The 15,157-nt window shown below is 42.5% G+C and overlaps 4 protein-coding genes across 5 annotated transcripts; all 4 read right to left on the reverse strand.

The window, feature by feature from the left end:
• Positions 1–188: 188 nt before the first annotated feature.
• nanos3 (nanos homolog 3) lies at positions 189–878 on the reverse strand. Its single transcript, XM_034540836.1, has one exon. It carries the CDS (start codon positions 876–878, stop codon positions 189–191), a length of 690 nt encoding a protein of 229 aa, XP_034396727.1.
• An 848-nt stretch (positions 879–1,726) lies between these two features.
• si:ch211-286b5.4 (afadin- and alpha-actinin-binding protein) lies at positions 1,727–5,015 on the reverse strand. The gene is made up of 13 exons (XM_034540052.1): positions 4,963–5,015; positions 4,785–4,836; positions 4,538–4,629; positions 4,392–4,460; positions 4,187–4,310; positions 4,001–4,079; positions 3,789–3,909; positions 3,256–3,397; positions 2,990–3,093; positions 2,746–2,907; positions 2,339–2,453; positions 2,101–2,263; positions 1,727–1,857 (listed from the first exon to the last, which is right to left on the reverse strand). The coding sequence occupies exons 2-13, from the start codon at positions 4,834–4,836 to the stop codon at positions 1,761–1,763; spliced, it is 1,320 nt and encodes a 439-aa protein (XP_034395943.1). The 5' UTR covers positions 4,963–5,015; the 3' UTR covers positions 1,727–1,760.
• Positions 5,016–5,696: 681 nt separating this feature from the next.
• Positions 5,697–8,112, reverse strand: si:ch211-286b5.5 (uncharacterized protein LOC100003596 homolog). Of its 2 annotated transcripts, none has more exons than XM_034544387.1 (3): positions 7,921–8,112; positions 7,294–7,420; positions 5,697–6,754 (listed from the first exon to the last, which is right to left on the reverse strand). In XM_034544387.1, exons 1-2 carry the CDS (start codon positions 8,008–8,010, stop codon positions 7,295–7,297), a joined length of 216 nt encoding a protein of 71 aa, XP_034400278.1. In that variant the 5' UTR covers positions 8,011–8,112; the 3' UTR covers positions 5,697–6,754; position 7,294. The 2 variants fall into 2 exon arrangements, with proteins under 2 accessions (XP_034400278.1, XP_034400277.1); XM_034544386.1 differs by having other exon boundaries at positions 5,697–6,757.
• A 554-nt stretch (positions 8,113–8,666) lies between these two features.
• On the reverse strand, positions 8,667–13,538 carry LOC117735171 (uromodulin). Its single transcript, XM_034539652.1, has 11 exons — positions 13,498–13,538; positions 13,052–13,142; positions 12,869–12,960; positions 11,705–12,490; positions 11,164–11,574; positions 10,782–10,990; positions 10,469–10,620; positions 9,682–9,924; positions 9,404–9,563; positions 9,226–9,301; positions 8,667–9,124 (listed from the first exon to the last, which is right to left on the reverse strand). Exons 3-11 carry the CDS (start codon positions 12,942–12,944, stop codon positions 9,105–9,107), a joined length of 2,133 nt encoding a protein of 710 aa, XP_034395543.1. The 5' UTR covers positions 12,945–12,960; positions 13,052–13,142; positions 13,498–13,538; the 3' UTR covers positions 8,667–9,104.
• Between the last annotated feature and the right edge of the window lie 1,619 nt (positions 13,539–15,157).

Consider the following 15,157-nt stretch of genomic DNA (forward strand, 5'->3'; position numbering starts at 1 on the left):
AGAAGGCCGACAAAAAGACCAGCTGGAAAATAACTCCAATCAGCATTATAAGGGCTATATAGCAAACGTGCCAAAGTTGAAAACGTGCAAATGAAAACCAAACCACACACACACACACACGCGGCGATAAATAAAACCACACTCGGTAAAGGGGGATTCAGCCTTTCGTCTTACTGCTACCTGCTGGTTCAGCGTCTGCACTTTGCGTACACGGAGCTGTACGCGCTGTCCACTTTCGGACAGAAGCGCTTGGTGTGAGCTTTGGCCCCCGTGGCCCCGCACAGAGGACACACATACTGCCGCAGATAGGGACACAACACATCTCCGGCCTGGTTCTTCAGCCAGTGGGATGCGCACACCAACTCGGACTCCCCGTTGTGCTTGCAGAAACTGCAGAACATGCGCTCAGGTGACGCAGACAATGGTGGTTCGGGAGTTTTGAAACGAGTGGGTTTCTTGCGTTCTTTTGGTCCACGGGAGCCCGGCGGTCTTGGTAGAAGATTTAAATCTACTGCGCCTGGTGCATCAGCACGAAAGGTGTTTGTAGCGTACCACCAACCATCAGGCGGACGTTGATCAGCCGAAGTACCTGGCGGCGTCGATTCCCCGCAGAGACTTGGCGCACAGTCTGCCCCGAGGCCACTGCTTTGGCAAACTGCGTTAATGCGCACAGACATCAGGGCCTCGCACAGGCCATCAGGTTCTGAGAGTGGCGCTTTGGAGGCTGGTAGTCGGGACTCAGTGGCCGTGTGCCGGCCCAGGATCTCTCCGATTGTGTCCGACAGTCCTATGTAGTCTCTCCAGGGCTGGAAACTTTTGCTTTCTGACTCCATGAAGCACGGCAGGGAATGCGAGAGTCCCCAAACCATGCCGCTCATTCTGGCTCCTTTGCGGCCAAATTTTGTCGTCTTGTCTGCCGGACGACTTTTCAGTCAGATAATCGAGTTGTTGACGTCGTAATAACGATGTAAAGGACCGCGGACAGACGGCGGCAAGCACGCCTCAAAGTTTTGAAGTAATTGGTAATTGAGTACAAGTGGTGACCTGAGGCAGCGAGGCACACTCCTCCCCCGTGCCAGCAGCCAATCACATGAGCGCATGCACTGCGCCTGCAGGTCATCAAACTAGTGGAGAAATGCCATTTTGGCCCCTCGTGCACAGTTGCATGCGCTGTATACAGACACAATGTTTTTTTCATTTTCAGTTTGTCTTTTTACGATAACCCAGTCTGGATGATGCAAAAGCGCCAATTAGGATATCTGCATTAGCTATGTGTGTTGCATAGGTGAAAGAAGGCAGTTTTTGTGATAGCTTTAATGTGCGGATGAAGGAGTTGAATCGAATGTAACAACAACATTCTTGACAACATCGGACTTATATCACACAGTTGTCAAGAGTTACCGTCGCTTGATCCAACGTTTAATAGTTTATATTAAACAAGGACCATGCACAAAAAAACAACATGAGAAAAGACTGTCATGCTAATTTGATAATTGTGGATTCTGAATGTTTTTTTCAAAAAGACAGAAATGCCACAGTAGTCTAAACATGCTTAACATCAGTCATAATTAGGAACTATAGAAAATATTTTATTGGCCAAGCTGGATTACATATATTAATTGTATTTTTATTCTTTTCGTAAACAGCACATTGGAAAAAACAACCATGAATGAAATATAATCAGCCTTAATTGATTATTTAAAAATACAAAATAAAAGGTGCCATATGTTTTTAAATCACCAGCTATCGTCAAAATAGTATTAAAAAGACCAGTCTAAGTGTGCATCCTGTTGTGTATGCACAATCCCGTCTACTCGGCCGTCCCATCTCTCTGACTGGTCATCGACCTCTCTGGTTCTGAGGGAGAAGAGAGGAGTGAATAAAAGCAGTGGTGGTGGTGGTGAACATTTTTACAGTTTCATTGGGGCCAAAGTGGAGAAAAGGTTTGCACAAAAGTGAATTTCTATCAACACCACACAGGGCCAGACTTTATCCAAAGCACTGCCATTACAGAGAATGCTGTGTGAACACAGGGAAAGCTTACGATGTTTGTTCTCTTTGGGTACACTGCCATTGCTATGAAAGCAGGACTCGACTAACCTGCAGTTGTATGACAGGTTGAGGGCAGAGTACAGCTCAGGAGTGCTTGGGGTTTGAACTCCTCCCTCTTGTGATCCAGAAAGAGCAGCTGTCCCCGACTTGGTAGAAGATGGCGTAATGGGAAGACAGTCAGATATGCCAATGGGCCCCAAACTTGAGAAATCTGGAGTCACACGCACATAATGTGTTACGGACTTTTCTCCCACCGCTGCACCCTTTCATTTAACGGCACACTCACCGAGTGCTGTGCTCCCTCTCGTGTTGTTGCTTGGTGCTCCCTTACCAGACAGGGGTGAGTCACACAGATACTGCTGCTTCAGGAGTGCGGCCTTCTGTTGCTCAAAATCCCGGCGCTGTAAACACAAAAAATACAATTTACGGAGTAATAAGCTGTCTTTTAAGCCAGTGTGCTGTGATCTTTTGTATGGAGGACTGGAAATGCACAATGAAAGGGAGAGGGATCCCTTCTGTTTGCTCAACCGGATGTTTCTTCCGTTTTTTTCCCCATGTGAGTTTTTTCTGCAGAGTTTTCCCATATCCAAATCTACAGTCTAAGGACACAGGGGGTCATACACGATACAGATTGTAAAGCCTCTAAAGCAAATTAGCAAATTAATAACAGTGTCTACCTAATTTTCTTCTCACCTCATGGCTCAGTCGGATGGCAGCGTCGGTGAAGGACTGCCTCTCCCTTTCAAAAGTCCGCCGCTGATGATCGAGCTCGGCCCAGCGCACCTGAAGACGTTCCCACTCTTCCAAAAAGTAGGAATCAGCCAGTTCAGCGGTGACGGGTGATGTGAGGCTGTCCTGCAGACAGACAAAAGTAGTATTTCTAAGTCTGACTTTCAAAAGTTCATACAATAATAATGTGTGTGTAAGTGTAATGGACCTGCAGCAGCTGCTGTTGTAATCTGACAAGCTGTTGACTCTCCTTCAGTTCAGTTTCTAGTCGGGCCAGGAGCTTGTCATGGTCGGTATCAACGCCAGTGTGGCCTCCACAGTCAAGAAAGACCACATAGTGTACTCCTCAGGCAAGTGTTTCTCAATCATTGGTTTAGCAAAAATAAATGAAAGCTGAAGAGGTAATTCTAGACATTTCAGAAAGAAGGTACAACAAATCAAAGCAGAACTTAGATGTTAATCCTGGGTGTTCACCTTCAGATGGTACGTCATCCAGTCTCATCTGCACCTGCCTCCAACTATGAACCACACCTCCTGTTACATGGTCACCAAGCGCTCTCTCAGCGTGATCCAGCCTTTTGTCTTCATTCTGAACATCCACCACATCTGACAGGGTCTTTAAAAGAAGGTTACACTGATTTGTAATTTTGAATACTCAGCCTTGGAAACAAGACATGGATCTTTTAAGTCGCCATCCTGGAGATTTTGATGACTTTACACAATTTTCCTCAGCCGATTTGAACACTTTAAGGACGTTTGGTCCATGGTGGCTTAAAAGGTCCTCAGGTCTTTCAAGCTCCAACGGCTACTAAATGTACCTTGTATTAGGCAAACTCTGCTCTAACTCCTTAACTCGAGGGAGACCATTTGATAAAATGGACATACTAACTAATGGTTTTGTAAAAATAACTTTTAAAAAATCATTCTTTCTTGGCCCCAATATGATAAATTCCAGTTATTGATCAGAACCGGCCTCCAGTTAAAAAGGCTTTCTTCTTTTCTCTCACATGCTCCATGTCGACTCGGAGTGCATGGAGTAAAGTGGTGAGGCTGTGGCGCAGCTTCATCGCCTCCCTGAGCTCTGCTTCTCTGCGCTCCAGCATCAGACGCAGCGTTGCCTCTTCCCACCTACATGGTAGAGGAATCAAATGAGGATTAGCGAGAGGTGGAGAATTCATTTGAAGGCTACATTCAGCAAGTGATGATGTCATCAACTTACTTGGCAGTAGACCTGAATGGTTTGATTGGAGTTTCTCTTTTGCCTCGACCTCCAGGTGGAAAGTTCAACACCTCTATTGCTGTATAGAACAATGCAAGATGGTAAATGTTGCGTGGTTTCGGGAAATAGTTTATATATGTAAGCAAATCGCTGTGAGTGAAATACTCTGTGACAGAAGAGCCTCACAGGGTCCTTTCTCTCTGTGTTGGTCCGTCAGCTGAGACAATCGTTCCTTCATTCTGTTGGTGTGCTGCTCTCGAAGCCTCAGCTCCGCCTCCTGCTGGTTACACTGCAGCTGCAGACGGGTGCACTGCAGAGGTTTTGAGAAGGGGCACTAGTGTAAATTCAGGTAGAAACATATTCCACAATGCCTGTCACACATACAACTTACTTTGGCCCGTTCACAACTCAGCATGTCCTGAAGCCTGGCCACATGTTTATCCATCTCCTTTAGATGCTCCTACATGATAAATGTTTAGTTCCCCCCCCCCAGAATGAACCCTAACCCATTAATATATTGCACTCATTGTTACCCACCCTGAGCGAGTCTCCTTGCTCCCTGTCAGCCCACCAGGAGGAGCTGTGAGAGAGCACATTCAAAGGGCTGGGATCCTTAAGCAGATGGGAGTCTGTAGCCATCAAGGTAAGGAGGATAGGGGGGAAATTAAGGACAGAGGGATGGTGATAAGCGGTTGTGGGGATTGGATTACTTTCTTTCCAGCATTCATGGTCTGAAGCTTTAAGTTCATGCTTCTACATTTCAGGTAAAAGAAGACAGTATTACCCGAGTACTCCGAGCATCTTCCAACTCTCTTCAGGCCAAACCGTGAAGCCATCTGGACGCCATATTCACATATTAGCAACAAGGGAAGGGGACATTTTACTCACATGCAAATGTAAACGGCATGCACCACAACATGACCAAGACAATATGTACACAGATACTTAGATGACATACATACCACTATATTCCTATAGCAACAATAGATCAGTTCTTATGTCTCTAGTACCTTACCTGAGCACAAAAGTGAAACTTCCTCAGACAGATGCTGCCTTTTAATTCCAGGTGATGGCACTTCTGTTAATTACCCTCAACAAAGGACTAGATTGAAGCTTCAGGGTTTAAAATGATTCAGTCAGACAACTTCTTACCAAACTTTGACTTGTGCACATGGTGTGAAAGTATTAACTATTTATTATTTCTTGTTTTCAACCAATCAAGTGGATTTTAGCATGGTATTGTATCCAGTTTACGAAAGCATAAGTGGAGCAAACGCAGCTCGTGTTACAAGCGTGACACATATCAGTGAATCAGTATCAGTACCCTGCTTGTATATGAAACAGCAACTTGTGAGGTAACGGTATTGTCCTGTACATTTATGACTGTCACCAGATGTCCAGCGTCGTCATTTTATTACCAAGTGAATTCAGTCCAGCAGCTTACAAAACACTCATCCCATCCACTTAACTATGAACAGATTTGAGTTACTGACCCACAATTAAATCAAACAAAGAGGCTACAACCTCTGTGTAACATCTTCTTTGACCTGTTCAATTGTTTTAGACACAAACTAAAAGCTTATGAGTCATGAAGTCTCAAACAATTTAAAAGTGTTAAAGAGAAACACAGTTATAGAAACAGGATTGATATTCCAAAATAAATGTAAAAAATAAATTAAAAAATCACATACAGCAATTCATCGGTATCAGGAAAAGTAGTTTATTATTTAAAAGGTTGCCTGAAGTAGCAAAGTTAAGAAAGATAAAGGTTAACAGTAGTACACGTTTTGGTTGATTGGAATATGATTCCAGTGTGGAGAACAATTAATGCAACAAGTCACTGCATCATGATCATTTAATACAAACAATAATTGGAAGTTTTGAAAATAGATCAATATATTTAACATTTGCTGTTTGTCCATTTGTGTATCTAAAGTGATATACATTACATTTGCTACCAGGATTCACTATCCAACAGTTTAAGGCCTTGACGTGTTTTTAAATAATTACATTTTTTAATTAAAGACAGGAACATTTCGGCTGACAAAAGCAACCATAACAGGCTGTTAAATATATACAGAAAAAAGACTGAATGAAAAGGACAAGCGCATGCCCTGCTCTGGTATGGATAAAGTCTGTATCATATCCCTGTACCTTCGAATAGTAGTAATACCGTTACCATTGCCACAAATACATGGATTGTTTAAGACACCAATCAATTTAGCTCAAAAGCTACCAGTTTGTCTGTTGGCCACATACACAGTTAATATTTTGTACACACACACACACACAACAATACAATACAGTCTGTGTGTATTAAAAACACCACATTTTCTGATTCTTGAGCAGCACCTGGTTTTAAATTAACGTTTGACCTGCCAAACAAAATACAAGAGGAAGTTGCACTCTCAGTAGCCAATCACGTGGGCTGAATGTCACCGACAGGAGAAAGATACCATTATGTCAGGAAATAATTGAAACCGGACATGCAAGTAAACCAAGAATGGCTTAATCATTAGTCAAGTTAGAGTCAACAACATTATTTAAAAACATGTAGAGTTTGGCCCTGCTTTATTGTAACAGATGGGAGTTATGATACCATTACATTTGGCAAATGGAGCAGCTCCCTCCCCTGAAGCCATCAGTCCCATGTTGCATCATCCCAAGAGGAGCTGCTGGTCGATCGGTGGCGATATCAAATAGAAGTGAAGAAAGCCTTCCATGGGTAAATTAAGAAATCCTCCACCTCTCTTTCTGCTGTAGATAAACAGATATATTTGGGAATATTAAAAAAGGGAATATTCACCACCTTTTGTGTCCATGCAGGGTTGACGGTAAATGTAGTCGATTGAAGCAACACATTCCTCATTGGTTGCTATATTGAGTGAGAAAGATGAGTTTGCAGCTGCAAAATCTGCTATTTCTTAAAAATAATGGAATAATGGGTGAATTTAAATTTAGCTGCTTCAGTTTCAGGGTCCTGGTCTTGGCTCACTGTCATGGCAATAATACTGCAAAGTACCTTACGATACTATTACAAACATTACACCAGTTAAACACTTGAATGTGATTGATATAATAGCCAACTGTATATTACAATTGTGCATTATATTCATACATTAAAATTCAATATTGAAGTCAGGTTTTGTGAAATAGACACAACTTCTTGGTGGCTCTCCATAGTGCCTAACTGATTGAGATGGTATACTTAATTTCTTCCCTAATAATAATAATAATAATAATCAATTGTACAGCTTTAGTCCGAAATCTCAATGAAGGAAAATCAGGCTTACCTCAGAACAGGGAGCAGGAGTTTGGGGGTCTGAAGGGATTATCACTGGAGGGCACCCCGACCAGGAGGGGGTCCTTGGAGGCATTTTGCAGACAGAAGTTCCTGAGCTCAGCAGCAGCCTGGGACACCTGCAGAGCCAGACATGTGAGGAGAGGAAACGCAAAAAGCCCGTCGCAGTGGTCACGCTCCAGCTGGCCTGCTGTCAAATGTACAGTCTCATTTACATACGCGGACTAACTGGCACGGCTTTTGCATATAATTTGCAAGCAACGGGTGTGTCTGTGGTGTAACTTTTAGAGAGATACTGTGCAGCCGTTTCCCTTCGATAACTTAACACCAAGGAGCTTTAACGTTAACTTTAATCAACGCGTCTCTCCCCTCGAGACTTTGACGCTTTAAAGTGCTGACGCTTCCCCGACTGACGGGCGTTAAAACGCGGAAGACACGGTTCGCCCGTCGCGGTGGTTTAGTTGAAACCAGTTCATATGTCACTACTGGTCTCGAGCGGAACTGTACAGACCACCGTGTGAACCTGTGATGTAAGAGTCCAGTCTGTGTCATTTCTGCAACGGGTTGTCTCCGTTCAACAGGCGCTCAGTCTTCCGTGTTTGTGTTGAGGGTTTCGTACCTTGATCCTCCGGATACTGGCCTCTAACCGGAGCTGCTTCACGGTCCTCTGGGCGATAATTAAGTTGTTGTTGGCATTGTTGTTGGACATGATGTCGGCTGAGGGAAACGAAGGGCTACTTAATCTAAACTGACACAAGCACCGAGCGGAAGTTAGCCCCAACTGCTCTAAACCCTTTACCCGAGTGGGAAACGTTGGTCATTAGATGCCCCGCCCCTTCAGTGCCAGCGGGCCATTGTATTGGGCGCTCGGCATGTCAATCAAATACATTAAACAGTCCCTGCATACACTGGCCATTATTATGAGTTTCCTAGAGAGCAGAGCCATGTATACGGTGACCTTCAGCTGGAGGGTGACCAACCACAACACAGTGGTTAATTACCACTTCATTTTTCTGACTACAGTTTCGTAATATTTAAAATAAAACATAATCTCCTGATTAGGTTGGAGGTAATGTCTGTAACAATGTATGTCAAAAAGGTAAACATCCCCCTTTTGAAAGATATACATATGTCAGATAGTCAAGGGACTTCTGTGAACTAGTCAGGCATGGTTTCATGGCTGTAATCCAAGCGGCAACGTTTTACTCACATACACAAATGTCAACCTCGTGGTGTTGCCAGAAGGAAGAGGCAAGGGTTCACCAAAGTTATCATTATTCATCCTCTGGCTAGTGTGAATAGCAGTGCTACATGTAATGGCAATTCATCATAATGTTTGACAACTTTCACTCTGAAGTCATGGTTGCAATTTTTTTAACTTTTAATTAGTTAACTACTGCATATTCCATCCAGGTACAGAGTTTTGTTTGATACACAACAACAATAATACACAGTGATTGTATACTACATATGATATGGAAAAAAGGTATTTGCTCTGAAGAGTAATCCATGCTTTTGTGTAAAAGAAGTATTCTCAAAAAAGCATAGCATACATAAAGCATATAGCCCACATTTTTTATATTCATTTCAGGACTGGACTGGTACTACACAAATAGAAGAAGAAAATATTGGTATTGTAAATTTCTTTATAACTCCTATAGTTTATTTTATTTTAGGATTGATATAAAGTGTGATAAGATGTATCATACAATACAGTAAGACCAGTTTGTATTATCTTATGTCTTATGGATAACAAAGATCACAATAAGGAATATTTTTGTATGATTACTGTATGTTAACAGCTCACTCAGGCGACTTCTCCCCTGAAGATAAATTAGAAAGAGAGAAAAAGACATGGTCATTAATTCATCATGGTGAGACATCCACCCATTGGCCCTGAGACCAAATTGTAACTAATACTCACAAATGATTGGTCCAATGGTCAAGGTACTCAGAGGATGAGAGTTGGAAACAGAGCGATAGATCCTTCTTTTGCAAGGCTATGTGGGGGAAGAAGGTGGGAAAGAAATACCATCAAAACCCCAGTGTTTAAGCATCACCTATTATAGATTGATGCTGGTGAAGTGAAACATGTGACTTACTGGAACACAAGAGGAGCTCCTCCCTTCACACAGGCTGAGGCTGCAATGAAGGTACACATCTCTGTATTCATTCTGGAAAAGGAAGATCAGGGCAGAGAAACGAGCCCGGAGCGACAAACCGCTCTCCACCACTGACACCTGTGTCCGGTCAGTGGGACACCTGGGAGAGAGGATGGAGTGGGTCATCAGGACCATTACACATCATCAGACAAGAAACCTTTCTCCAATTCCCATTAAACTACACAAACCACCTGCTGAGGCTCAATATGGATACTTACTTGTTCTGGATGAGAGGGTATTGTGTGGAACCGTCAGGGTTTGATGAATGACTGGCGTAGCAGTCCTCCAGAACTACTACAAAGCTGGGATCTCTCTTCTCCACGGAGACGCCCACATACAACGGAGAGCCCACTGGCACAGTGACCAGGCCCTGTGGATAAGGTTCTGTGTAGTTGGAGTTGCGGAACAGAAACATGGAGGCTCTGACTTTGGGACCAGACTTTGAAAGGCCCTCATCCAGCCTGTTGGGAAAAATATGCTTTTTTGTTGTTGTGGCACATTTTTTCCCAGTCTTTTCTTCATCTTGTTATTGTTGTTTTCCTTATAGTCCACCCATATCTAAACAATAGGCAGCAACATCATTTAGTATCAGGTACAGTATATTAGATCAGGTATATGCTTGCTGAGCTGCCTGCTGTTTCTGGCGTTCTTGTGAAGTTGCGGTGAACTGTACTGTGTTCTTTAAACCACGATCAGCAGAATAACTGATACTGAGGATGGAGGGATCCACTTTACAGCACAGCATTGCTAATGCTTGGTAATCCGATGTGCAACAAATCGCAGATCTTGCTATCTAAGTTGCTGAGGTATTTAACACCATCACTTAAGATCAGCAATGTATGTTCACACCAAGATGAACGGTTAAAAGAAACATATAGACAAAGACAATTTTGTCTTACATTTTTGTGATGTGATGTCAAAAGAATAATTTCAATTTTTTTATAATCACTTAACAATTATACACAGAGGGGCTTCATTATGTAACAACAATAAAAGGTGGCTTACGGCAGGAATGGTCTGATAGCCACATTCAGGCTGGTGTCGGTGTCCAGGGGATACGCGCAGGAGAAGGGAAGACTCACAGGAACGAAGAAGGACGCGTTGTTTATTGGATAGACAAATAAACTATTGAAGTAGATGGCATGTGTGCCGTTGGTCTGCAACACAGAGGAGAATGATATTTTAATCAGTTTAATGGTTATATCAGCTTGAGAGGACATGCTATGTGCTAGCAGCAGCATGTGGTTAGAGAAACTGTCCTTGACATGGAGGACCCAATCAGGTTTACAGCAACAAAAAAACAATTGTAAGTCTTTACCCTCATTATGTTTCCACAGGCACCTCTTGTGGCCTCCACTTCAAACCACACTACGTCATCGCGCACTCGGACCCAGGAGCAGTTGCTGGCGGCCATGTTCCCGGAGAAGGGGTTCAAACCAGAGGATCTGAAGTCAGCCAGATCCAGCCCGATGTGAAGTGCATCATTGCCACAAATAAGATGAGAAGGCTGGGTTGGAGTGTGCTGAACTAAAGAGAAAGATACATGGTCCCCAAATAAAAGTGTGAGAGAAATGAGATAAAATGGTTAATACTATATTCCAGGTGACACAAAGACGAGACTCTCCATAAACGTTCATCTTAGTATGTCATTTGTCTTACAATATGTCAAAAACATTAAACAAATATAAAAGGACACTTACGTTCACAGATGACACTGGCATCTTCAGAATGAGCACAGTTATGGACCCCAAACCCTCGATGTCTGCAGTCTGTTATCGATAATTCATTTCCAAAACAACTGACATCGTCCAACCAGATGCGTCCGCTGCCCTGTCCAAAAGCTGCTTGTAATGGTGCTGAAAGAGCAGCACCACAGCCCAGCTGTCTACACACCACGTTGGCGTTCATCAAGTCCCAGCCGTCGTCACACACTGTCCCCCACTGTCCGTCATTGTAAACCTCCACTCTGCCAGAGCAGCGGTTGTCAGAGTTGACCAGCCTCACTGCTGTGCTGTTGCCTACTATTGATGTCGGAGCCTGAGTGGTGGGGAAGTACTCTGATGTCGGTTCAGGTGAAGTTGGTAAAACTGCAGAATCTGTTCTGTTAACCTCTGTTGAGATTTCAAAATACATTTAATTCAAGAACAAGAGGCTTGACTCATCTAAAACACTTAAAGTGATGGATTAGATGAGAAAATGATTTTATTGTTCAGTGTAAAGATCTTTAAAATGGAACAATACCTGCACAGTATCCAAGGTCGCATGTGGATGGCTTCACAAGTTTGTAAACATAGTAGTCTCCATAGCAGAGCTTGACATGAATGCTATGTGAGGTAAAAGCGCAGCAGTTGTTGGACCAGGAACTACACACAGTGCGCTCTACAATTCCCTCTGATTGCGTGGGATTAGGCTTTGTTATCCACATGGTAGCAGAAGTTCCACACCTGTTGCTTCCTATACACCTCTCGGGAATATGAGCACTGGTTTGCTGCAGAAGGAGGCGATACCAGCCTTGCCAGTAAACATTAGAGTCACAGTGTGGGTTCCCAATCGATGTGTTATTCGTTGCACGCCAGTCATCAGCAAGTACAGTGTAGTGCTCACAGGGGTCAGCACAGCGCAGCATCCCATTACTACTGATGCAGTCCATGCCTAAAGGACACACCGTGTTTCCGCAGCCGAACTGGACAGATTGGGAAGAGGGGCCCATTCTGGTCCTGGAGGAAGGCTGCAGGCACATGAAGGAGCCTGGGGTGTTTTGACAAACCTGAGGTTGGGTGCAGGGTGAGTCTGGGAGGGAGCACTCGTCAGTGTCTACACAGCCCCTGTCTGGGGACCAGTGATAACCTCGGCCACAGCAAGACAAGTCACTGCAGAGCTTTGCATCGTAACAGGTGAGACCATTTCCTACAAAGCCATCTTTACACACACAAGAGAACACCTGGCTGGATAAAGAGTCGCCTCTTTCCAGTGACTGCAGGCAGCTGGCTCCGTCATGACATGCATCACAGCTGGAGACAAGTATCCCTGTGAGAAGTGCGAGGATAGTTTGAGAAGTGCTGTTGATCATTTATTTTTGTTTTTTCAAATGAAAAGGTGAAAATAAAGCTATTACATTCAATTGCCATACATGAACTAAACCTTTCTGATTCAGGATCATTTGTATTGAGGTATTCTATGAGTACACAGCATATCAATTAAAAGTATAATTGCCATTTTTTTACATAACATTTAGATAATTGCCTCTTAACAATATCAGTATATCAACAGTTTATTATATATTTGTATCAAATGCATATTATACATAATTAAAATCATCTCTGAGTGTGATGTTTTAAGTCGTTTTTTGAAACTGCACCTGTTTTAATCTATTTAAAATAACTATGTTGGTTGTCTTTGGTTTACCTGAAGTGCTTCCTGTAAAAATGAGCAAAATGCAGAGCAGCAACAAACCCCCAGGCACCGCCATCATGGACCACATCCACTACCCCAACGTGCTGAAAAAAACAAGAGAGATCTTTTTAAAACCACATTTTAAAATGATGCTGCCACGCATGAAGTTCATTCCTCTGCAAGTCTTGTACTTACCTTAAAGAGACTGAGTGGGAATGCAGGAGCTGGTGAAGAAGTTGAAAGTGGAAATTTCCCAGTAAGAGTGAGAATTTATAGTCCAGTTTGTCTGTTAAAGGGCCATATCAAGCAATCATTGGTGAAACACAAATAGGACATTGACACCAGTAATTTATATGACTTCAAAATAGTTACTTATTAAATAAAACATAACAAAATTAAACATAATGAAGATTACATTCACACAAAGTCAACACATTTTATGCTGCCACAATGAATCTCAGGTGAATGTTGAAACATTATGGAGACCTCTTGGTCTTCAAATGTTTGCACAATCAACCATTAATGTACTGACTTGCCCATCTATTACCACCATTTGTCAACAGTGACTGAAATAATAACAATAATTCCTGACCCTGTAAATAATATTTTTACTAAATAATCCTAACTCAAGGTTCACTCACTTGTTTTTTCCAGAGCTTTCAACAGCATCTTTCAGTCGCGCTCTTAGGCAATTTGACTGAGCAAATGCCACCGGCATCTATTAAGAGTGAGTAGAGATTATTGGTAGAGATTATTTCATCAAATAAAAGTCCAAGAAAGAAGTACGTTAATACAGTTAAAAATGTAGACCATGCATGAAGTAAACTGGCCCTGCTTTGAAAAGGTTTATTTTAAACCAACATGGAAACCCACTGTATGCTGGAAGGGATGACCTTTCTTACTTTCTCAATTCGATGTATTGAGTTTTTAATATAATGCTGTGTCACCTCTTATAAATATTCTCTGGAATCATTCTGGTCCTTCCTGTTATTTATGTCTCTCATATTTCAAAACTCTCTTCCTCTTGAGTGTTTTAGAAAGTAATAGTTGACCGAGTAATTTGTTCGACCCGAAGAGAGAACTGATAATAATTTACAACACAGATTCAAACATTTCCTTGTCCAAAAAGAAAGTGTTGCTGTATGAATAGGCCATAAACAGGCACAAGTGTGTAAAGAGGGGCCTGAGAGGTTATAAACAAATTAATATAACCGGGAATCTGCCGGCCTCAATGATAAACGGAGCTCGGTGCATTTCAACATAAGAAAGAATCTCCTGTTGGTGGTGTGTTTTACAACTTCCCGACTGACTGCAGGCATATACACATCCCACGCACAGGAGAACAAAGACGGGTTTATGGATCTACTGTTCTTACATTATCGATTATCCATCTTTCAAATTTATGTTTTATTGTTCATAATAAAACTATCTAGGACCAAGGTGGTTTAGCGCTGCAGACCGGATAACAGGAAGCAGCTATGAACTTTGTGGTAGAGTATATAGTGTGTTTACTCTACAATATAATCTATGTTTGATGTACTACGATGTAATTCCTTTTTACATGCTTTATCACATAGTCTTGTATTAATGTGTACTGAGATGTCACTGTAAAGTAGCCTTAATTGTCTTGATCTATATGAGCAGGTGTTGCCAACTAAAGTCCTGAGTATAACTTGATATTAAACAATTCTAGAAAGTTAAGGAGCTTCTCTCAAAGGTTAAGAAGGGGGAGATATATCCCCCTTAGCCCGAGGCCACTGCTGCCTGTGGAGGGGCAGTAAGTGTCCGAGGTGGAGAGTTACTGTGAGCAACCGGATATAAATGTCCCAAGAAAGAAGGTCCGAGGTCTTCGAACTGAGACTTCTAGACAGATACGGCCGGTCAGATATTGATTTGTCAAATCTTCGCACGTTGTGGCAAAACACTTAGCTCATTAGCTCGAGTCTAACTTATTTACGGGTGTTGCGAACTATTTAGCTGTTAATCCTTTTTAATCTTGTGTTTTTTAGCCCTTTTTGAGCCACCACTTCATGAGTTCCTTTATCGAGACGTCACCTGCCGACTGAGAGGTCTCCATCCAGCCACCATCCAGCCCCTGAGGTGTACACTTTATTGATCTCCGGATCTAGTAAACTAATTTGATTCTTTTCCCCTCCCAGTGATTGAATCGTAATTTTGTTTAACAACATTAGCTCAAACACTTTCACTGATATGACAAAAACGTGAAATAATCAAAAACAAAAGTAACAAACAAAACAGTGACAGAATAACGTTGAGCTTAATGTGTGTTTTCAACTGTGT

Source organism: Cyclopterus lumpus, chromosome 1, assembly GCF_009769545.1.
Source record: "Cyclopterus lumpus isolate fCycLum1 chromosome 1, fCycLum1.pri, whole genome shotgun sequence".
Taxonomy (NCBI): domain Eukaryota; kingdom Metazoa; phylum Chordata; class Actinopteri; order Perciformes; family Cyclopteridae; genus Cyclopterus; species Cyclopterus lumpus.